Source organism: Leptonychotes weddellii, chromosome 2 (assembly GCF_054177405.1).
Source record: "Leptonychotes weddellii isolate Sample4059 chromosome 2, ASM5417740v2, whole genome shotgun sequence".
NCBI lineage: Eukaryota > Metazoa > Chordata > Mammalia > Carnivora > Phocidae > Leptonychotes > Leptonychotes weddellii.
The window spans coordinates 36,076,794-36,099,415 of record NC_138370.1 but is presented as its reverse complement, the minus strand read 5'-3'; the positions used below and the strand labels follow the sequence as shown (position 1 = coordinate 36,099,415).

The 22,622-nt window shown below is 53.7% G+C and overlaps 1 protein-coding gene and 1 long non-coding RNA gene across 4 annotated transcripts in view; both read left to right on the top strand.

Annotated features, from left to right (window-relative positions):
* Positions 1-22,622, top strand: part of LOC145718469 (uncharacterized) — a 436,241-nt gene that overhangs the window by 221,726 nt on the left and 191,893 nt on the right. Inside the window, exon 3 of one of the 2 annotated variants that reach the window (XR_014141838.1) lies at positions 18,082-18,092. The exons of the other annotated variant lie outside the window; for it this stretch is intronic. This is a non-coding gene — a long non-coding RNA (uncharacterized LOC145718469). Of the gene's footprint in view, positions 1-18,081; positions 18,093-22,622 lie in introns of those variants that run through there. 2 annotated transcript variants of the gene reach the window in all.
* GFRA2 (GDNF family receptor alpha 2) overlaps positions 18,328-22,622 on the top strand; it is a 137,652-nt gene continuing 133,357 nt past the window's right edge. Inside the window, exon 1 of one of the 2 annotated variants that reach the window (XM_081809859.1) lies at positions 18,328-19,117. In XM_081809859.1, coding sequence (XP_081665985.1) covers positions 19,078-19,117 — 40 coding nt within the window. In that variant the 5' untranslated portion in view covers positions 18,328-19,077. The remainder of the gene's footprint in view (positions 19,118-22,622) is intronic. The other variant, XM_081809854.1, reaches the window with a different exon arrangement.

The following is a 22,622-nucleotide window of genomic DNA, read 5'->3' as shown; positions in this document are numbered from 1 at the left end:
GGACCTAGCCTCCAAGTTTCTGTTTTCTTTGCAGGTAGCAGCCAGGTAACCTCAAGGAGGGTTGAGTTTTAGACAAGTGTATACAACCCTGGGAATTCTTGGTAATCTTTGGGAATCAGACCCTTGGTTAAGTGGGTGAGGACTCAGAGCCATACTAACTTGGGCATGAAAGGAAATGTGACCACATTTTATATGTAGAGGCTGATGAGACCTAGCTACTTGGGCTGGTCAATCTTTGAACTCACAAGTGTAAAATCACTAATGGCAGCCTTGTGAAGAAATGATAAAAAATGATCTTCTGTTGGTAGTGCCCTTGGTGGGCCCATAGTGTCCCTAAAGGGGATGGCTTAAATCTCAAATCTCAGGCAAGAAGTGAGACTCCTAGTATGGTGCCATAGAACTCAGCCCTAAACCCTCTTCAGTTCAATGATTTCATTGATGATGTGGGTGAAGACACAGAGAGCAGGATTATTAAATTTTTAGATGACAGTTAGAAGGGATAATTGAGGTCCAGGGAAAGAGCTGAGGGCTTGAAAACATCCTGATAAGCTGAAATGATGCCTGAAACAAACAAGATGAAATTTAATAGGGACAAATATTAAGCCCTATATTTAGGTAATAAAAATGAATTATGTAGGTACAGTATGGGGAAGCAGGATTTCAAATTAAAATTGGGTGGCGGGGATACATTGAGCAGAAACTGCCTGGTGGGGGCAGCAGAGAGCAGGCTGCTTTATGGAGCTCACTAGGGAGTGTGGATTGGGCAGGTAGGGATGCTCTTCAGGGCAGTAACAGGCACGGAAGCAGAAGGGGACAAGCGGGCCCGACAGGGGCAGGGGAGGACTGATCTGCAGCACACAGGCTCCAGGTATGTGGGTTGTCTGAATCCAAGTGAGGCTGGGCTCCTTGTGCCTTGAGTCACTTCTGTCCCAGGCCTGCCACCCTGGTCAATTCTCTTCTCAGCTGGGGTTTGCCCAGTCCCTGAAGGGGCTTTCCATGCCCACTAGCCCTGTGGGGGGCAAAGGCTGGAAATGACACGCTTCTCGAGATGGAAAACAGATGAGTGACAGCCTGAGGGTAGGGAGGAAAGAGCTGGGTGGGAGGGTATCTGAGGGGGAGGAGGAGGAGACCTTTGTGGTGATGGAACAGTTCTGTATCTTGATCGCAGGGCTGGTTATATGAATCAACACGTGAGAGAAAATGGCAGGGAACTATATACACACATTGTGCCACTGTACCTCGTCAGTTTCCTGGTTTTGCTATTGTAATATAGTTATATAAAGTGTAACATTCAGGGAAACTGCATGAAGGGTCTAGGAGGTGGATCTGTACTATTTTTTACAACTTCTTATGAACCTATAATACTTTTTTTAAAAAAAGTTGAAGAAAACAAAACACGAGAAAAACTAAGCCAGACTCTGCGATGAGTGCCCTCGGATGTGGGTAGAGTAGATCTCCATTCAGTCCTGCAGAAACTAGCTGTTAGGACAGCCTGTGGGGAGGGAGGGGAGGCTTGTATGCAGGAGGTCCTCAGGGTCACTGGCATTTGAAGAGCCCTTGGCAAGGCCCAGAACTTTGGGAATATAAAGCTTATGCAAGATGGAGATAAGAGCTACTCCCCAAACCCACAGGTGCTCCAGGTGGATGGAGGACTGGGGATACTCCACATTCCTGGGCCCCTGACGGTGAGTTTGGTTAGTGGTTGCCAGGGAGAGATGTTTTGGGATTTTATCCTGGGAGAGACACTCAACTGTTGGTATGATCCAGCCTGGGAAAACCTGCCCCAAGTCTTCTAAGAGCTGGAAAAGCAGAAAGTAAAGGTCTTCTGGCTTGAGACCTTAGACAGGGTTGGAGCCGTGGCGAGACCCACCCCCAACCTCAGCCCAGACCTCCTGCAGTGCAGTGAGGACCATCTATGGGGAGGCCTCTATGAGGCCACCTCCGAAGGAGGCCAGCTCTGGCTTCTGCTCTGAGGGAGGTGAGAGGCAGAGAGTGCACTGTCCCGGAGGACGCTGCCGGGAGGTTGCTCCATGGGGGCCCTAGCGACTTCCAAGGACGTGGCTGCAAGTGTGTCCTCTGTCCTGGCCCTGCTGAGGGTTTGGGACTTTCCCGCTCTCGGCATCCTGCTCCATCTCTCTCTTGGGGCCCGGGAGAGGCCAGTCACAGTCCTGTCCCCAAAGCCAGTGGGATTTGAAAATGGATTTCCCAGAGAGGGCAGAAGTGTCAAGTATTTCGGCAAGGCTATCAAGAGGCAGCCCCCTCCCCTGATGCCCGGAGGGGGGGCCGGGTGGCTTTCCAGGTCCCTCTTCTCCCCCGGGGGTTGTTTGCTTGCCAGGGCTCCTCTCAGTCCCCAAGCCTGGTACCCAGGGCATGAGCTGCACTAGGTGTGCCTCAGTGCGTCTCTCACCTCATTCCCACGGCTTCTTTCCGGGAACTGAGCCTTGGTCCCGCACCACCTCCTCTTTTAGCCAGAGTCCCTGAGAATCAGGCCTCTGCAGCTGACACTCCCACCATTGCCATCTGCTCGGTCCAGGGCCCATAGCCCACTCCGGGGATGGCATTCTCCTGGGTCCTTGGCACTGCTCTGGTCCTGGTGAGACTGGGTCTCTGAGTGACAGCTCCTTCGATGCTTCCGTTCCCCCAGTCCCGTGTGCCGTGTTCCTGCTCCCCTAGAGCCCATTCCTTTTGGATCCTCAGTGAGCCAAGGAGCTGGCACCAAGTGGTTGTAGATTTTGATCTATGCGGGCAGCACATGCCCAGGAAGGACTCTGCCTGGGGAGGGAGGGACTTGAAGGGACTAGGGACATCAGTACGGGACAAAGGAAGTTTAAGGTTCTAGACCAATTAGGGGAGGTGGGGAAAGGGGGAGGCTGACTATACCCAAGCTAGAGACAGACATACCTGGTGAGGACGTGTGGAGAAGACCCCATGTTGTGGCTCATTTCCACTCCGTGAGTCCAGAGTAATGGATAGCGACAGGGGCCTGTTTGGGTTTGGGGAACTGTGCTCATCAGCGGGGGGCGGGGGGAGTGTCATCTGCTATGTGCCTTTTGTATTTGGCTTTCGAGGGAGACCTTGGGGCTCACAAATTCTCCTTTTCGAGCTGAGCGGGTGAGAGACCGTGGTTTGTTACTTCTGTCCCTATTGCATACCACATATTAGAGGATGATCAGGAGGATAACAATTGTGGGGTCCGCTTATGCCCAGGACTGTAGGAGAAGCAGCATCTGGGGCTTAAGGCACTGGGTGCAGAGTCTGCCTGACCTTGGCAGAATTATGTTGCTGGGTGAGGAGGGGCATGCAGTTTGCATTTGCTGTCCCCCTACTCCCCTTCCTGAGCCCTGTAGCATACCTGAAGTTCTCTCCCACCCCTGACATCCGTGACGCTGCCCCAGGAAGCCCATTGCAAGGATGCTGTTCACAGATCAAACGGGTTGCAAATTCCAAAGGCATTGAGCGTCCTGATGGCAATGTGGACTGGGACAGCCGGGGATTGATATGGCAGGGCATGGTGGGGCCCGTGGGGGCTGGGGAGTCTGCCCCACAGCTGAAATCATTCAGATGCAAATTGTTTAAAAGTGCTGTCTGCTAAAGAAGATAGAGCTGCCGCCCGAATCTGGGAACTGCTCCTGCTGACCTTTCTCTTCCGTCCTGCCCTCAGAAGGGAGTTCTCCAGGTCTGTTCCTCAGGGTTCCTCCCACACCAATCCAGTGACTCCAGGGAAGTGGACTGGAGTGTGAGTGAAGGTCCGGTTTATGAATCTGCTCCCTGAATGACTTTGGGCAAATACTCGACCTCTCTCTGTCTTGCTTTATTCATCTGTCAAATGGGTATAATGATACCCTTCTAAATCCACTTTGAAGCATTGTTCTGAGGATGACATGAAACAGTGTATTTTTTAAAATTCATACCCTGTTTCATTCCACAGTGGATTTGAGGCGGCTTCTAAAAATACCTGTGATATAAAGGATAAAAATAAATAATATGTGAAATCATTTTGCGATTGTACTGTAAACACGTTTTCCTTATCGTTCCTGGGAGCAGTGTGAAAGTGATAATAGATATATTATTTCCCAGACTCATTTTCAATTTAACCTTGGCCTTCAGGGCCTTAACTGAAAAGCTGGGCTGTGGGGGTGGGGCCGGGGGGGATCCTCAGATACCAAAGCCAGCCATCTGCTGGGCCCTAAGGCTTGTTTTGCCAGGGGTGTACTTGGGGGGGGGGGGCCGGTCAGTTCTGAATCTTCAGCCTCTTGCTGCTCCCTGTGGAGGCTTTCCTGGCAGCTCCCTTATCATTCAGGCCAAACCTCCCCTGAGCCTCCCCTCTGTGCCTTGGCCCCGGCCTGGGTGTGCAGACACAGAGAAGAAAATGACCGAGGCCGGTCCTACCGGGGCTCGAAAGGAAGGACCCTGGGAGGGAAAGTCACACTGGGCTTAGCTTGACCGGGAAAGTCCTTAATTCAATTCTTTGTCCCTACGATGGACATCATGAAATGGGAACGTGCTCTGATAAAACAAAATTGCTATGCAAATATCAACAATCATCCTCTCTGTTCAGTGCTGCTCTGAAAGGATTTCGAAACTAACAGAGCTGTTAGGATTTTGGAGCCGACAGCACCAAAGGGGTTCACCTTGAACACTCCGCCCTAGAGTCTTTCAGGGGCCTCTGTAGGATTGGGAGCCCAGGCCACAGAGATGAGCCCTTCCCCGGAGAAAACAGAATGCCTATCAACTTTGGGGCACGTGTGAAATATTTAATATGTGCCTGGCATGGAGGTAGGCATTATGAAGGGAGAGTTGTTAGGGGCTGAATTGTGTCACCGCCCCCCCCCCAACTTCCTGTGCGAAGCCCTAACGCTCAGGGCCTCAGAATGTGACTGTATTTGGAAATAAAGTCTTTAAAGAGGTAATTAAGTTAAAATGAGGCCGTTAGGGTGGGCCCGCATCCAATTAAGAAGAGGACATTTGGTCACACACAGAGATACCAGAGATTCTCACATGCAGAGGGAAGACCGTGTGAGGACAGAGGGAGAAGGTGGCCACCTGCAAACCAAGCAGGGAGACCTGGTCAGGAGCCAACCCAGCCAGCACCTTGATCTTGAACTTCCAGCCTCCAGAGCTTGAGAGAATCAATGCCTGTTGCTTAAGCCTCGTAGTCTGTGGCATTTTGTTCTGGCAGCCTGAGCAGACTAATGTAGATTTACAAAGAAAAGGACAAAGTATTCACGCCTTTAATGAATACTCAGTGAGCTGGGCACTAGGCGGCCAGGAGACACCAGCATGAAGAAGAAAGAGGTGGTTTGCACCCTCGGCAAGCTTAAAGTCTGAGAAGATATCGTTGCTGCCTTCAAGATGGGGAGAGAAGCCTGGCACTCAGAGAAAACACAATGGCATCTAATTCTATGTGTACAGGTGAAGTTTAAATTGAGTGGTGCTAACTTCCAGTGGTGGGAGCACAGAGAAAATAAAACTGAAAGGGAATCATGAGGGGAGGTTTTGTGGGGCGGGGGCCAGAACGGTTCAGGGGAGGCAAATCCGGGCTGCTCTGGACCTTTGCAGGGGACTTCCAGGCCCAGAAACAGTGTCCTGCCAGTGCTCAGGGTGCCGGCCAGGACAGGCTTGTCTCCTGGGAGCTGCTGCCACCATGCTCAGGCCGAAAGTTCCTGCTCTCCGGCGGCTGGGGCTTGGCTGGCCCTTGTGCGGTTGTTCGCTGCCATTTCTCCAGGCAGATGGGGACTGCTGGCTGTTCATCAAGTTAGCAATTAACAAGTAATTCATTAGGCGCCTAATGAACAAATTATTAACCTGGCAAGCCATGTCCAGCTGCTGACTGGGGGGGAGAAATGACTATTAATAAGGTCTTGGAATGGCAGCTGTGGTTTAGTGGTTAAGGCATGGGCTGGGCAACAGGAGATGTGGGTTCTGGACTTTTGGGCCAAATCGCTTTGCCTCTCTAGGCTTAGTTTGGCTGCTCACATAGTGGGAGTAATAAAACCCTATTAGTGGGCAAATGAAATGTCAGAAATGGTCTGAATAGATGCAGGGCATTCAGTTATATACACTCCAAAGGTCCTTCATTCTAACTTCCTATGATTCCACTTCCCCAAGCCAATGTGAGTTATACTGGGACCATCCCTAGAAGCCCGGGATTTGGGAAGTGTCACTCATAACTTAGTATCTGCCTGGAGCCATAGTATATGCAAGGACTATGCAGGATAGGGCAGATGTGAATAATGGGGCCCTGCTCTCCCAGCGCTTGCAATTTGTGGATATCAGACATTCATACACAGCAAACTCACTAGAGTACAAAGCAGTCTGTGATCAGGCCAAGAGCCACAGAATTTCAGAGGAGAAAAAGAAGTGTCAGCCGAAGTGAGGGGGAGCCTTGCAGGAGGGCAGGGACTTGAAGCATGACTTCATTGTGTTTTTCTGATTATAAAAATAACATGCACTCATTCCCCCAAATCTCCAAATAGAGAAAATTGGAAAGAAGAAGATAAAGATAATCTGTAATCTCATCAGCCAGAGATAACTGCTGTTGACATTTTTGTGTGTATCTGGGGAGGATTTTGACAGGCAGGGATGGCGAAAGGATATTCTAGGTGGAAGCAGGGTCTTGAGTGAAAGCTCTGGGCTGGAGGAGGGTAAGACCTGGGGTGGGGGCTCTGGGAGATGGATGTGTGGACCCAGCAGGCTGGAGCAGGGGTCCTGGAGCAGAACAGAACTGGCGGCCGGAGGCAAGGAAAAGGGCTGAAGAGGGCAGAAGGGGCCGGACTGCCGTGGTGGAGGGTGTGTGTGTGAGAGAGAGCGCCTTGTGCATCAGACCAGAAGCCCCAGCCAGCGAGCCAGCCCTCTGCTCTTCAATCACGCTCGTGATGCAATGGAACTTATTGATGTAGCTGTCCCACTTAGGAGAAATACTGTAAAAACCCCGGCAGGAAGAATAAACAAATACAAAGCTGTGGCAGAGCTGCCAAAGGGAGTGTGGAACCAGAGGAAGAGGCAAAGGAGGCCTGCATCTAGTGGGACCGGCTGGGGCTGTTTCAGCTGTGTTGGCAAGTCTCCTCAGGGGATAAGGAACCCGTCCTGCTTTGCCCTCCACCCGGCAGGTGTGACCTCCCTTTGGTCCCTCGACTCATCCCTAGGAGACATCTAATTCACAGATATTCTTTGGTCTTGTAACAGCAGAAGGGTTTACAGTTGACAAAAGTCTTTTCTACGAGATACTTAAATGGGTTTTGCAGGAGGCAGAGTTTTTCTTCGGCCCCCATGATGGAGACATTGATGCCCACCACACCTTCCATCTCTTTCTCCACATCTGCCAGTCCCACTGCTGTCAGACAGGACCATGTCATGGTTCTGGCCAATGGGCCATGGGTGAAGGTGACATGGATCACTCTGGCCAGCTGTCTACACTCCAGCTCTCTCTGCTCCTGCCTCAGTGGCTGTTCCAGGAGGAGCAGCCATGAAGTGATAGTGCGTCCCTCAGTCTGGATCCCTGAGTGACCGTGTGGAGCAGTGCTCCCTGCAAACTTGAGCTGAGCATGTTGCGTGAAGAAGAAAGAAACCTTTGTAGTGTAAGCCTCGGGGACCCTGCAGGTGTTTTCTGCTGTAGCTTAGCCTAGCTTAACTAATACAACCCATTTTGGTCGACTGAGGTCTGACATTTTATCTTAACGGTAAAACTAATAGCTTTCACTGGAGAGATTTCCACAGTTTACTATAGAGCAGGTTCGCACCATCATTTCCATCCTAGGAGCAATTACATATATGGGAATTGGCCCCTGGCAAGAGCTCAGGAAATGTTAATTCTTTATGTAATGACTTCCTTAAATCCCCACTGCTACGCCGCCCATCCAGGTTTTAATCAATCCCTCTCCCTACTGTGCTCTAATTCTACCAGTGTTTAGCTTCCAAACGGTGTTACACTTCTTTGTTCTAACATCTGCCTTCCACAACCAGGTTGGAAGCTCCTCGATATTGTCTTACTCAAGACAGCGTTTGTCGAGTTTGTGTGTCAGTGTCTACCACAGCAGGTGCCTAAATGCTGGCTGAGCGAGCCACAGCTGTGTGTGGGCAGTGTAGGCCTATCATCACTGTTTTCTTGAGGTGCGGCTAGGTTAGGGGACTGGCCCGAGGTCATGCAGCTAGTAAGTAGCACAGCCAGCCGTGGGCCCCAGCTTCACGGCTAATAATCACAGCCCGTTGACTGCACAGGCCATTTTGAGGCCTGAATGAGATATTGCCAGGGTGCTTTGGGGGGCATTCCCATTATATTTGCATTTTCTATTTCTAAAGGCCAGTGGGGAGCCCCAGGTGGGGGGGGGGCGGTTAGAAGCTGGAGAAGGGCCAGGCTGGACTAAGGAGGGATGCTGAGAGGACAGGGACAGGAGCTCCCTGCGGGAGGAGGCCTTGTCTGCCATATCCTCAGCAGTAGGACGGTGCCTGGAGCGTAGTCGGTGCTCAATTCGGTGCCCCCGTGAAAAAATGGGAAGGAATCCGCAGGGAAAGGGAGGCGGGAAAGGAAGCTGCAACTTGAATTCTGAAGGGACAGATCTGTGACGGGGGTGTGCAGGGTGGGGAATGTGCCCGCCCTCCAGCTGCGTGCATCCCCTGGGGTTCACGTGGTGTCTGTCTCCTACCCCTGGGGAAATGCGGGGTTGCGTTAGCTGCCAAGCAGGTGATATTATGTGTGGCTGGCTCATTGTCGCACCTGTGCAGTCCATTTAAGCACTCCCAGAACACTCATTGGCCAACAGAGCATCAGCCCTGGGGCCTCCCCTATTCCTAGCTCCTCCCCAGGGTAGGGGGGCAGAGGGGCGGCCCTTTCTCATTCTCTGGTGGCCTGAATCCCATCCAGGGAGCAGACGGATGGAGCATCCAGGTGTGGTGGTCTGGCAGGGGCTTCGAACCGCACCTAGGGAAGAGATGCCCTCGCCCTCAGGGCTGATGGCAGGGAGAAGCTTCTCTGGGGCAGGGATCGGTTTTAATTAGGCATCAGATTCCAAAAGGGGCCAGTTGTTTTTCTTGGCCCAGTAGGTCTCTTCCAACAGACTCGTTCCCTGTCCTCCTTTGGGGAGTGGAAAGGTCTCTCTTTTTTGAGAAGCCCTTTGACACGCCCACTGGACACTCCTGGCACGGCTGGGTACCGTGCGGTCAGCAATAGTGTGATTTGAAGGGTGAAGGGAGCAGCTTCCCAGACACCTCCCAGAAGCCCAGATCTGAGGACCGGAGGGCATTGAGAATTCATCAAGCGACACTTGCAGATGGATTAGATGAACTTGCGTCCCCACTGCAAGTGACTGCTTATGGCAGCCTGGAGCGCTGCACTGAGAGGTTGTAGCTGCGATCAATTAACAGTATCTGCCGTGGTTAGGAGAGGGGAGTAGTGCATGAATGAAGCAGATTTGCCTTCTCGGATCTCACTTGAATCCTTTTCTCCTGGTGCCTGATTTCCACCATTAGAGAACCATTACCTTGCTTTAAGGCCCTGTCTCTCTGTTCATATTTCTTTAAAATGTGTATGTGTCAGAGAGGAGTACCAAGAAGGTATTGAAGAATTCAATGATTGATTGATCAGGATTGATCACACATAAAGACTGTTATCAGTTTTGCTAGTTCTGGAAAATGCAACACACCGACAACCTTAAAATGCATGGATTATCACTTGGCTTAGGATCTGTTTATCAGACTGCCTTCTGAAGTGGCAGCTGGCTGAAAGGAAGTGGGGGAGCAGGTCAGTCTGGTGGAAGGCAAGGTTGGAGAGTGGAGACCCCCCTCCCCGACAGGGTGCACGCTGGGGCTCGGAGTATGGAAGTGTGACCTGTGGGAGGGCACAGACCAGCTCCACTCTTTCCTCTGTTCAGAAACCCTTTCTTGGGAGAGACCCGTGTTCCTGGCACCGTTGCCCATTCTCTGCGGGCTGTGTCTTCATCACCCACTTGCAGGGGGGGCCAGTTTTGGGGAGAACCGAGGTTGTAGCTGCTTCATTTCTTCAGAGTAAATATTATTGGGGTCGCTGGGCTGAAGTGCAGGGGGTGGGGGATTACATGCTAATAAGTGAGAGCCAGGCAGTTCATTGTGTCGATCAGGAATTCTAATGAACTGTTTTTTTTTTTTTTAAAGATTTTATTTATTTATTTGAGAGAGAGAATGAGAGACAGAGAGCATGAGAGGGAGGAGGGTCAGAGGGAGAAGCAGACTCCCTGCCGAGCAGGGAGCCCGATGCGGGACTCAATCCAGGGACTCGATCCAGGGACTCCAGGATCATGACCTGAGACGAAGGCAGTCGCTTAACCAACTGAGCCACCCAGGCGCCCTCTAATGAACTGTTAATGTACTAAGTCTTTATGGAATTAGACTTTAAAGTGAAGAGTATAAGCTAATCTAGCTTGAATTGAACTTAAATGGCAAAGAAGTCCTTCGGTCAGATTTATCAGTTCTTCCTAAGGAGAACAGAATGGGAGGAAAGAGAAGCATTCTATATGGGTCAGTTAGACCCCAGTGAGTCCACCAATAGTCCAGAAAAAGAAGGGCTTTGACCCAGGTCAGCGATCCCAGGTCTGAGCCTCTGTGCTGAGCTTAGGTCAGGGAAGGGACATCATTCATTCATTCATTCATTCATTCATTCATTCAACAAGTACTTACCTGAACACTGATTATGCGCCAGCCTCTGACCATATGGGGATGAAGAAGATGTGGGTCCAGTCTGCATAGAGCTTTGAGTGGGGTGAGGAGTATAGACAAGAAAACAGGCGTTTTCAGTAGAGTGTGGTAAGTGCTGAGCTTTGGAGGCCTTGGCTTTCTCATCTGTGGAAAGGGGATAGTCCTCTTTACCACGGAGCTCCAGGCCACAGGAATAGCCAGAGCTGTCCCAAGCAGTGCACCAGGTGTGCGCGGCTCACTCCTGAAGCAGATGGGGAAGGGGGCCCCCAGAACTCACCATGGCGACCCCAAAGCATAGTGACTGTTTCTGTGAAATTGTCTTCGTTTTTACAACTAAAAAGTCCTTTGTTTTTATTTTACTGAAGTGTTTAAGCAGAGGCCACCTCACAAATAGGAAATTTGGAATCAGTTGGGTCTGGGTTCAAGTCCAAGGTCAGCAACTCACTATGCGATCATGGATAAGTCACTTGATGTCTTGACTTCAAGTTTTTTTTATCTGAGAAATGCCCACCTCAGAGACAGGGGGAGCACAAGGGAGATGAATTTACAGAAAAAAATCTTTGTAAGCTGTTGAGTGCTATGCATTTGTTGGCTCTTTATTCTTGTCCTGCAAGTTTCCTTCAACCCTGAGAGCCTGAAGGCTCATGATGATTGAAATTCTACCATTAGCACTTCATTCTTTTGGATTAAACACTGCCCCTCCCCTTGGGAGTAGCATCGTTTCAGACTTTCCTACTGGGGCAAGAGAGAGGATAGTAGGAAAGCATAGTGCGTGGGGATGGTGGAGGTAAGGAGAGAACATTTTGGAGGATGGGAAAAGAAGTTCCCAGGATGAGAGGTCAGGGTGAGGAAGGTGGGCCATAAAGGTAAATGTGCTCATCTGTCTAAACTCTCTGTTGGGTCCAGGGAAGGCATGTCTGCTCAGAGAGGGACATTCTGCTCCCTGTTTTCTGTCCAGAGCCCCTTGTGAGTTGTCTTCCAGCTCCCTGGAGACCTTTAAGTGACAGTCCATCTCAGACCTAGCTCTGGTGCTCCACCCACTTTGCCAGGCTTGGCTAAATAAAGACATAGTCCCTGTGGGGAGCTGCTGGGTCTGAGAGCTCTCCTGGGGGGCACCAGGCAGCAGGATCCGGCTCCCCACAGCTTAGCAGAAGCAATCACTGCCCCCTCCCTGGATTCTGCCTCTGACCTTTGGTAACCTGGCAGATTGCCAGTGCCTGAGAGCTGGGGAGGGTGTGCATGCTCAGGAGAGGCTGTGGGGTTGTTCCAGGCAGCTGGGGTCTGCCAAGCACAGTGCTGGCACCAGGACAACTCTGGGCCGTGGCCTGGGTGGTGCCAACACGGGTGGGCGGCAAGCTTCACAGTCAGGGCCGTTGGGGAGGAGGCTTGACACTGAGCTGGGGTATTTTAAGCTGACAGTAGCTCAGAAGGGCCATTTACCAGCTCAGCTCATGCTGCCATTGGGGAGCTGTGAAGGGGGCAGAGGAGAAATGGGGTTTTGCAGTTTTCTCAGGATATCTGTGACTTCAGGTGAAAGAGCAGTTTAGAGAAACAGTCCTTCCTAGACCTGTCCTGGATGAAAGAAAGGCACTGCCAAAAATTATTGGGTGCCTTCTCCCTCTCCTCCATGATCTCCTATGTGGGAGAAAGCAGCGGAGAGGCCCAGCACCCTGGCAGGATGCCTGCTTGGTTTCTGTGTTAGAAGGGGAAATCTCGCTAGACAAGAGTGTGGGAGGACCTACTTTTGAGTTCTGGCTCTGCCACTTGCCTACTGCTTTGTGACCTTGGCCACATCGTGGGACCTCTTCAAGCCTGAGTTGGTTTGCTTGGAAGGGAAGCCAATCCTGCCACGCCCCCTTCCCAGAGATGCTGTAAGGGCTTCCAGATCGGGGAGGAGAAGGCCATGAAACTCTGAGGTGCTATAGCCACATAAGGTGGTTCTGATAGCTCTAGGAGTAACGTCCCATCTGCATTCCTGCATTCTTGCATCCCTGCAGCGGCAGCAGCTTCCTCCCTCTCTAATGGGCTACCCCGGGGCTTGGGGACTCCCTGGCATGGGTGGGGCTGCAGAGAGGTCTCTGATGCCCTGGGGAGAGGCTAAGTAAAGCCAGATTCTCACCTCCTGCGGTGCCTACCTCTAAAGACAATGATGAAGCACAGAGAACACTGACCGAAATCAATGCCCAACCCCCCCCCCCCCACCCCGGGCAGTATGCATTTCTTCTCTCCTAGCCTGATCCCACCCACCCAGCCCAGCAGCCCTGTTCACTCTTGGGGATCAGATGGTTTAGTTAAATCCCTGCTGGTCTCCATTCCCAGACTAGTTCTCTCCTTCTAGGCTGGGCCTCAGGGATCTGGAGTGGCCCTGTGGAGAGGGAGTGTTGGTAAGGGTGTTCAGCCTGCCATTATGAGGGAGACAGAGGGCTGGAACAGGGCTGGGAAAGCCCATGGATGAGCTGGGCACTGTGCAGCTTCGCCATGTTGGACAGGATCCTTGCTAGGCTCTCTACTTGAACTCCAAGAATGAGGCGAGACAAGGACCACAGGAAAAAGAAAAAAGAAATTTCAGTTTTTACAATGTCTTCACATTGGTTGCTGGGCAGGGCAGGGAGAAAGGGAGTATTTAAGATGCTAACCGGGACATGAAAAGTTACAGGCTGGAGGGCCATCACTTTGCTTATTTATTTAGGACACATAGGTTACCAGGGAGGAACCCTGGATCCCAATTGCCAGAGTTCGAATCATGATTCTGCCACTTAAAATATGACTTTAGCAGAGTTAAATCACTTTTCTTGTCTCAGGTTTCTCATTTATAAATGGGGCTGTTAATAGTACCTACCCCACAGAGTTATTATAAGAATGAAAGAAATAACAGCATGCATGTATCTTGCCATAAAGCTGGTTACTTTATTTTTTCCAATGGCAAAGCCTGAGAAGTCAGGGCTGGTCACCCTATCCTGGCTTGACCACTGTCTGAGTAGGAGGCAATTTCCCCCCTCCCAGGCCTCTGTGATCAAACTGTCACCAACGGCTTGCAGGTTTATCTTGATATTGCCTCTGACGCCTTTTCCTGTCCACACCTACGACCGCCTCCTTCTCCACGCCCTCCTATCCCTGCCCACCACTGCTTTCTGTCCACGCCCACCGTCACCTCCCGCCACGCCCACCACCACCTCCTTGTCCACACCCACCATCACCTCCTGCCACACCCACCCCCCTTCTCCACGCCCACCTCCTCCTATCCCTGCCCACCACTGCTTTCTGTCCACTGCCACCGCCACTTCCCGCCACGCCCACCACCCCCTCCTTGTCCACGCCCACCGTCACCTCCTGTCACGCCCACCACTACCTTCTTCTCCATGCCCGCCATCACCTCCGCCACGCCCACCGCCACCTCCTCCCGTTTTAGGTCCTCCTTACCTTGGGTGAGACTGTTATAATTGCCTCCTAACTGTTCTCCGGTCTCCATCCTTCACAGAGTTGTCGGATCAATCTTCCGAAAATACCATTTTCGTCATGTCACTTGTCTGTTCAGAAACTTTCGGTGGCTTCTAGGGGAGCAAGTCCAAAGCCTTCGCTAGCTTGGTCCTCCACTGTCCATCCCAATGGGACCTTCCAGATCTTCTTCCATTAGCCCGTGCCGACCTGTGCCCATGGTTCCTTCTCACTCTTGAACTGTTTCTCAAACCTTTCTTACCACTGTGTGTTTACCTATGCTGTCCCCTTCTCAGAGCTCTCTCCTCTGTTGCAGCCAAATTCTACCCATCCTTCCAGGTCCAGCTGGAATCCTGCCTCCCCAGCAAGTCCTGAAATCCAGTGGTACTCTTCTTTTCTCCTACTTGACCCCAGTGTGCCTTTGGGTTGCTCACTATTTTCATGGGTACATGCATGTGCATGTAACTCTGTCTGTAAATGTTTCCCGGGCAGGGGCAGTTCTGATGCTGTGCTGGGGACAGAAAAGGGGTCCAATAAGTCTGTGCTGGTTGATTGATTGCAGGAGACTCTGGTGGGATGCTGTCCCATGGTGGTTTCTGACATGTCTTAGCTGGCACCTTCTTTTTATTCCTGGTTGGTTTTTATCTCCAGGGCAAGGGAACACTCACTCAGCCTTCTTCCCTTCACTGAAGGAAAGGAAGGGATGAGATTCTGCTGGGGGCAGCACAGGTCTGGTCAGCTGAGCTCTGTGGCTAATGCGTGTGTGCATGTGCCTGTGTGTGTGTAAGCATGTGTGTGTATGTACATGCACATGTGTGTGTACTGCACGTGTGTGTACGGCAGTGGGGCTGCAACCCCCTCCCCCACTCCTTCTTCCCTCTCTGCTACTGCTCTTGCCCTCCAGAGAATCCACTCCACAAGATGAGTAGGTCTAGAGAGATGAAGCAAAGGGAAGAAACTAAAGGCCTAAGTGTTCTCTTTCCCTCCCCTTTGCACATCATAACTTCTGGATCTTTGATGGTGGAGGGACAGGCAAGGCGGGTGGGTGGGCAGGAGGCTTACCTGCTGGTTAGCTCAGGATGGCTGGGATGGGCCCTTCCAGGTGGTCTGAAGGAATATAGTACCTGAGGGTGTGTGAAAGTGTGTCAGTGAACCCCAGGGGCTTTTGGTCACACCTACTGACTCTCCTTTCTCCCATGACTCCCTCTTGCAAGATCTCCTATCCCTCATACTCTACATAGTAGTCTTCGGATCCCTGTAGCCTTTTATCTTCTCTTCTCATTTCGCACTAAGTTTTATGCCTTGTCATAGGTTCCCAATCCTTTTCCTAGATCCCAGAGGAAAGGGGTGACATTTTATGAACAACTTCCTATGAACCAGACATTCGACTCGCTGTTCTGTGTACAGTGTCTCATATAATTTCTTTGAGGGTTTTTTTTTTAAATTCCCATTTTATAAAGATTTTATAGATTAAATTGCCCATGGTTAATATGTGTTCATCTGTATTTCCTCTGCAGATCCTGGCCGAGGGGAGCCTTACATACAGCACATGCTCAGGAAATAATGGTATGGCACTTGGACTGCCATATGTAAGGGCAGCTCAAGTTGAGGCCTGGGGTCAGCAGAGGGTAGGCTGTAGTGGGAGAAGCTTATACAGATAGGGAGGAAAGAGGGCCCAAGGCCAGAGTGCCCCAAAGCCACAACAAGCTAAACGTTGATCTGGCTGGTGTTGTCCACTGTCCTTGTGAAGGCCTGGTGACCCCAAGTCCCTAAAAGGCCTCAGCCGCTTACCTCTTGCTACCACATTCTAACCCCCCCCACCCAACAAGAGAAGTCAGTGGAAGCCACTCTTGGGTGTCCATTGCTGCTTTCTCAGCCCCCTTCACCTGAAAGGGGGTCAGGCGAAGCTTCCACATATGTTTCAGAGTTGTCCTTCGTATACCCACTGGGGTTAAAAGACAGTTTAACAAATTTTTGGAGGAGAAAGAGGGATGTGGTAATTTGGGAGCCTGGAATAGAGCCCTTGGAAGAGGGAAAAGCTGCATCGGATACCAAAGTGTGGGGATGGTGGAGGGTATTTGGGTGACCAGAAGGCCCTGAAGTGGGGGAGCTGAGTGAGGAAGTCCATTTATAGCGGGCTGCCAACCTCTAGCCTCCAGTCCAAGACGCCCCAGCTGTATAATTCCTATCGGCTTGTCATCCTTTCATCTATACTTTTCTGAAGTTGGTTCTTTAAGTTCCCGAATTTTGGAAAAGAAGCCGGGAGACCTTGTGAGATGTGAAGTCTTTTTCTAGAACTGGAGAGGCCCGGAGCAAAGTCAGGGAGGGCTGCCCGGAGGAGGCTTTCCCCAGCTCCTCTCCCCAGGCTTTCCTAGGGCTGGTCTTGCACTAACTGGCTAGGGCTAAGCCTCCTTCGGGCATAAATCAGTGGCATGGGGAGGAGATAGGGCTCCGGCCAACGCGCCAGGATGAGCCAAACAAAAGAGGCATTCGGGGGAGACCCGCGCGCTGTGCTTCCAGGGCTGGGGAAGACGAGTTCCCGCCTAAATCCGCAAGATGGAAGTTGCTCCCTCTAGCTTTTCCACTAGCGAAGGCTGCTGGTTTTGTGAGTGACCCCTCCCTTTGCGCCCAGGTCGATTTCTAACATTTACTCTTTAATAGAGTCTTGTTCATTTAAAAATGCATGGTAAAAGACACTACCAAATACACCTTAGATCCGGCCCAGATCCGGTTTGGGGTAGCGCGGAAAGTTTACAAGGCACTGGATGTACCCTACCCCGGCACACGGGGTGCGCGCGGAGCTGAATGCAGGAATGTGTGCACCAAAACCGAGGGACGCAAGCAGCTCTAACGTTGCTGAGGATGTATCGGGAGGGAGAGTGAAACTGGGGTGCCTGGCGTGCGTAGGCGTGTGCCCCCGCGTGTCCACGGCCCCGCCGCCTCTTGCCGAAACGTGCCAGCAACCTCAGCTCTCTTTCAGCCCTTTCACAGCCAGACGCTTCCTTTTTGGTGCCTCTGGGCGTTTACTGTAAATTCCGTGACTAAAACACGCCGGTGAGCCCGGCCCATCGACAGATGGATCAATCGCCCCCTTCTCGGCTGGGGGAGGGGGACCCCACCCGGAGCCTCCGAAGCGGGTAGCTGCCGGCTGCCTTGGGAGAGCTCTCGGAGCCCAGTCCGCCGCCGAGCGCGGGCCGCCGAGCTTGGCACGGAGCCCTGGGCCCGGTCGGTCTCGGGTGCTCCCGTCGGGGGGGGGGGGTGCGAGCCCCCGACCGATCCTTCCGGTGCGGCTCGGGCAGGTCAGCCAGCCTCGGAGGAGGCGGTCGGGGCGCCCGGGCATCGCGGCCTTCCTCCCGCACCAGGGGAGGGGAGAGGAGTGGAGAAGGGGAGTCTCGAAGGGCTGCAACGCCGGGGCGTGAGGGGGCCGAGGGCGCCAGGGGCGTGTGGGGAAAGTTCTCGAGCTCCGCGTGGAGAGCACACGTGTATGCGTGCTAGGGGCTAGACCCGGGCAGGCAGGCTGCGCGGGGACGCTGGGAGCTGGCGCTGGAGGTGCTTCTTCTTTCCTCTTGCGCCTTCGGGGAGAAGCTCTGCTTCGACTCCCCGGCCCCAAGAACGCATCCGCCCAAGGAGGGTGGAGCCCCTCCCCAGACCCCGGCCGCGCAGCCGGGGATTTTCGGGCGCCCCTCCCCCCATGCCCCCGGGATGGCTGAGGTGTCCTGGACACTCCACGCCCTTCGGCCTCAGCTGAGTCTCCCCAGGCTTCCGGGACCCGTGGGCCGAGGCGGCGGGGGCAGGGGCAGTGGGGGTTGGAGGGTGCAGCCCGCCCGCGGCGAGGGGTGTGTGGGGGGGTACGGTGGCGCGCTGAGAGGGGAGGAGGAGGGTGCGGAGGCTGTGGTGGGTTTGAGCCGTAGCTCGGGGAGCCGGTCAGTTTCCGGCCAAGGCAGCAGGTCAGTCCCGGGAAGGGCGGGCGGCCGAGCAGAGGGAGTGAGCGGCGAAGCACTCCTCTCGTCCAGCGTTCCCTGGCGCCACCGCCGTGTCGCCGCCGCCGCTGCAGAGTGTCGCTGCTCCGCCGCGCTCCCTCGCCCCGAGCCGCCAGCCGCCTGGGAGCCTGAGTGCCGAGCCCCGGGCGGAGAAGAGGGACGCGGGCGCGAGAGCCGCGGCGAGGGAGCTGCGAAGGGGGAAGGGGGCGGGCGGAGGGAGGAGCAGGGAGAGAGGGAGAAGGGGGAGGGAGAGAGGAGAGCGAGGGAGAGCTGGAGAGAGCGAGAGCAAAGAGCGAGAGCCAGGGAGAGGAGAGGGAGGGAGAGAAGAGAGAAAGACACACGCACGCAGAGACACACAGTCACTGGAATTCCATTAGAAAAAAGTGAGACGAGCAAGGGTTAGAGGCAGAAGATTTTTTTTTTTTTTTTTTTTTTTTTTGAATCTTTTCTTCGTCTGGGTGCGAAAGAAGCGACTCCGGGCTCTCGTCCTCGAAGCTCCCACTGGATTGTTCCTTGGCGCTAACACCGTCGGTGGATTTCTCTCCTATTTGCATTTTATTCTGACCCCCACCTTCGCTGCTTCCTTTCAGCCCTTCACTCTCAAATCGCCTCTTCCCCACCTCCCCAGTCCGCTCCTGGGAAGCGCAGGGGAATTGGACCCGCGGGGACTCGCGCCTTCCCGGACCAGCGGAGGGGAGGACAGAGCGAGGACCAGGCTGTCGGCTTGCAAAGCAGATATACCCTCATTTACGTGTATATTTGATTTTAGTGGGCAAGGGGGGCGTCGAGAGGCAGCCCACCGCCCTCCTGCCGCCCCCCCCCCCCCCCAAGCCAGAGGCGAGGATCACAGGACTCAGGATCTTCATCGGGTGGACTAGCTGGGATCTCCGCATTGGATTTGGGGCTGATTATCACTGCTTGGCTATTATTATTGTTGTTGTTATTTTTTTTTTTACCCAAGGGAGAAAGACACAAAAAACTGTGGGATTTATTTAACATGATCTTGGCAAACGTCTTCTGCCTCCTCTTCTTTTTAGGTGAGTACCTGCGGGCGGGGAGGGCAGCTTGTCCGCCGGAGCCTGGGGGGCCGCGCGAGGCCGCGCGTTCGGTCGCCGGCGAGAAGCCGGGAACGCGGGGGGCGAGCGGGGCGCGGGCTGGAGACCCGCGGGGAGAGCGCGCCGCGGAGCGAGCCGGGCCCCCGCGCTGCCGAATCGAGCCGGGCCGGGCGGCGAGGCTGCGGGCGGAGGGACGCGAACCGCCGCTGGCTGGTTACGCAGGGGGCTTGGGAAGGAGACTTGGAACACCATCGCCGCACACACGCACACTCGCTTACTCACACACAATGCTAGCACTCATTTCTCTCAAAATAATGGGTTCAAATTGCGGCAACTTAAGAAAAAAGAATACCAACTCTAGATCTGGAAGAGAGGAGGGTGGGGAGCGGCTCTGTGTCGCGGAGAGAAAAATCATGCCAGTTCCATCTTTCTGGTCGGCTCCTGGATCGGCCCGGGCGGACGGCATGGGTTTCTGGATCTCCTGCTTGGACATCGGTGCGGGCAGCGCTGGCCGCCATCCCCTCACCTGCCAATCACCCTTCGGGAAATGCATCCCACTTCCCGCTCCCCGAACCCCTTTTCCAGTGGCCCCAGTCCCTGGAGCACTTTTCAAGTTTCTCCCCACCCTTTGTCCGCCCTCCCGCCCAGACCCGAGCCAGATGCGTGGGCAAGAGTGAAACGTTGCGAGCAACCGTTCACTACCTATCCCTCACCACTTCTGGCCGCCTGGGGACCCTGTAGCTTGTGGGAAGAGGAGGGAGGGAGGTCAAAGTTTGCTTCCTTGGGTGAAGAGGGAGAGGAGTGATGGAAAAAAAGGGATCTGAACAAAGACCATTGCTCATTCCATAAGCCCCCTCCTCCAAGTGCAGGGAGGAGGGGCTGCCTGGTGCCCCTGAACCCTGGGCAGTCTCCCACCCAGAATTCCCAACCCCTCGCGCCCTTTTGTGCTATGTGAAATCTCAGCTGCTTGGGAAATGGGTATAGAGAGAGCATTCTGGGAGTGGAGGTAAGGAAGAAGGTGTTTGCCAGCCGGGTGCTGACCTGGAGTCCCTGGCGAGGCTGCTGCCCCTGGGTAGGTGCTCTGGAGAGGGAGCTGGGTAATGAGTGTGTTGAGGGCGCACACATCTGCCTCCGTGTGGATGCTGTTCCTGCCACCCTGGCCTGCTGTTAGCCTCTGGTGAGCCAGGGTGCCTAGCTGGGTCAGGACTGTACCCTTTCTCTCCTGGAGGAGGCGAGAGGGGAAGGCCTGAGGGGGTAGGTGCCCATCACAGAAAGATGTTTGTGGTCTAGTAAGTGCCCTCCTGGCTTGAATAGGGGATTTGAGTCAATACTGATTAGACCCTTTGTCCACCCCCTGCCTCTACCCTGTCCCAGAAGCTGCGGTCCCCCAGGGTGCCTGGCCCTGCTCTAGGGTGTGGCCTTCACAGGTCCTGCCCCCCTAAACCAGAGGCAGCTGTCTCCAGGGTGGGAGGGGCTGCAGGAGGAAGCTGCAAAGGTGCTCCGGGCCCACTGTGAGCTTGCAGCCTTTCCTGGCAACCCACTGCAAGTGGGCTCTCATTCTGGAGGGGCTGTTATAAAACCTGACCTTTTCTCCCACTGCTGGTTTGAAAACCCAGCTTTCTGGGGCTAAGAAGAAAAGAAAATTGTATTTCCGGAAAAGCAGCCAGATTGCCCACTGCTGAGCTATGTATGTCTATACTCCACAGGGGCCTTCTGATGTCCCAGGGTGGAGAAGAGCGTTATGGGCCCCTTAGTCCTGTCTAGGGGCCCATGTTGCAGGCAGGCTTTTTTCAGCCGGGAGGGCTGTGGAGTTGACTTTGTTCTCATGATATAGGGGTATGTGTGTGTATGTGTGTGTCAGAGATGCACCCGGAGTCTGAGACCCTGGGGGCAGTGGTGAGAGGAGGAGTAAGAGCAGGACATCAGCAGTCCTTTTGGTCAGAGCCTTTCAGTTCCCCTCCCTTGAGATGCCCCTTTCCAGAGCTGGGGGGAGGGGTTAACTGAGTGACCACCAGATATTAGAAGACTCTGGGTTAGGCCAGCCAAGGAGGAAGGGATAGGTTGGTATTAAGGAAACTTCAGCCTCAGGGCCACTTTCCTTGGCAAGGAGCTCACAGTTGGGAGCTGGTTGGAAATTCCGCTTGTGGGGAGAGGCTTTTGTGGAGCTTGAGACTGGGTAGGCAGCTTCAGTGTGTGTGTGTGTGGGGCACGGTGAAGTGTGGTGCCAGGAGCATGGGTCTTCAGTGTGCCCCCCAAGGTTCTGAGTGAGGCCTGGAAGTAGAGAGGCCTTTCTGGCCCAGTCATCCTGACCTCCAGGGTTGACATTCCCAGGGAGAGAATGAGATGGGGAAAGTCACTTGGGGGCAGGGCTGGTCAGAGGGCCCACTTCCCACTGGTATCCTAGTGTGCATTCTAGCTCTTGTGGGGCTGTTCAGTGCGGGGGGTTGTTTGCAGCTCCGTGTAGTCTCTCAGTCCCCCTTGTCTCTAGAAGCTGTTCCACATGTCTTTTCTTAATGGATCTGAGTTTTCTCCTGATTTAGAATATGGAAGCAGCAGGATACCTTCTGACCTTTACTCTTTTAGAATTCTTGGCCCAAGGCTCCCAGTTGCTATTTCTTTCTCTGTCTGGGCTTGATTGGTTCTTGGGGTCATGACGCCAACTAGAAGAGCCAAGGATGGGTGCAGCCAGGGAGTTTGGGGAGAGGATGCACTGGCTCTTTGCGGAGCATCTTCCTGCCCTGGTCACGCGTACCAGCTGGCAGCATGGGGGACGCCCTTGCTCTTGGCATAGGAGCCCAGCATTTGTGAGGATTGTCCTGTGGGGCTCTAGGACCCACCTGTAGGGCAGGCAGGGTACGTGTCCTTCTTGCCCCGATCCCCTAGGCCAGTGTCTTGACCTTTAAGCCTGCCCAGGATGCTCCCTTCTCAGGCTGTCTCAGACAGTGCGGCCTTAGGCACAGTCAAGGTGGGAAGGGAGAAGGCTGCTGGGACGCTGTGGGGAAGTCCGTGGAAGTCCCAGGGCTGGGTCATTTTTGAGGCTCTAGCACGCAGGCTGGCCGGCTGGCTAGGTGGGGGTAGCAGGTGCAAGTGAGGCTGGGTCAGCTCAGCTGCTCCTGGGTGGCCCAGATGCACTGAGTCCTGCTCGGGGACCTAGGAATTTGCTGAAGCCAGGAAATAAAGCTGCTGCCTCGGCTTGGGCGGAGGACACCTCTCCAGCCAGTGCCTCGGCAGATGCCCCGCTGTTCGTGCCCACACCCCATGCTGGCTTCTTCTCTGGTCTTGTCTCAGCCTGGCCACAGCCTTCAGCTCTTCCTGTCCTGAGGCAGAGGTATGGTCAATGGGAGAAGGAATATCTTTTTCTCTGGCCCTTATGGCCTTCTCCACTGCAGGCCTACCCCTTGCTCTTCTACTTCCTCTCGTTGTGGCTAGGTCTCCTCCCGCCAGTGGTGGAGTCCTTTCCATCCTCAGCTGTCTGGAGTGACAGGCT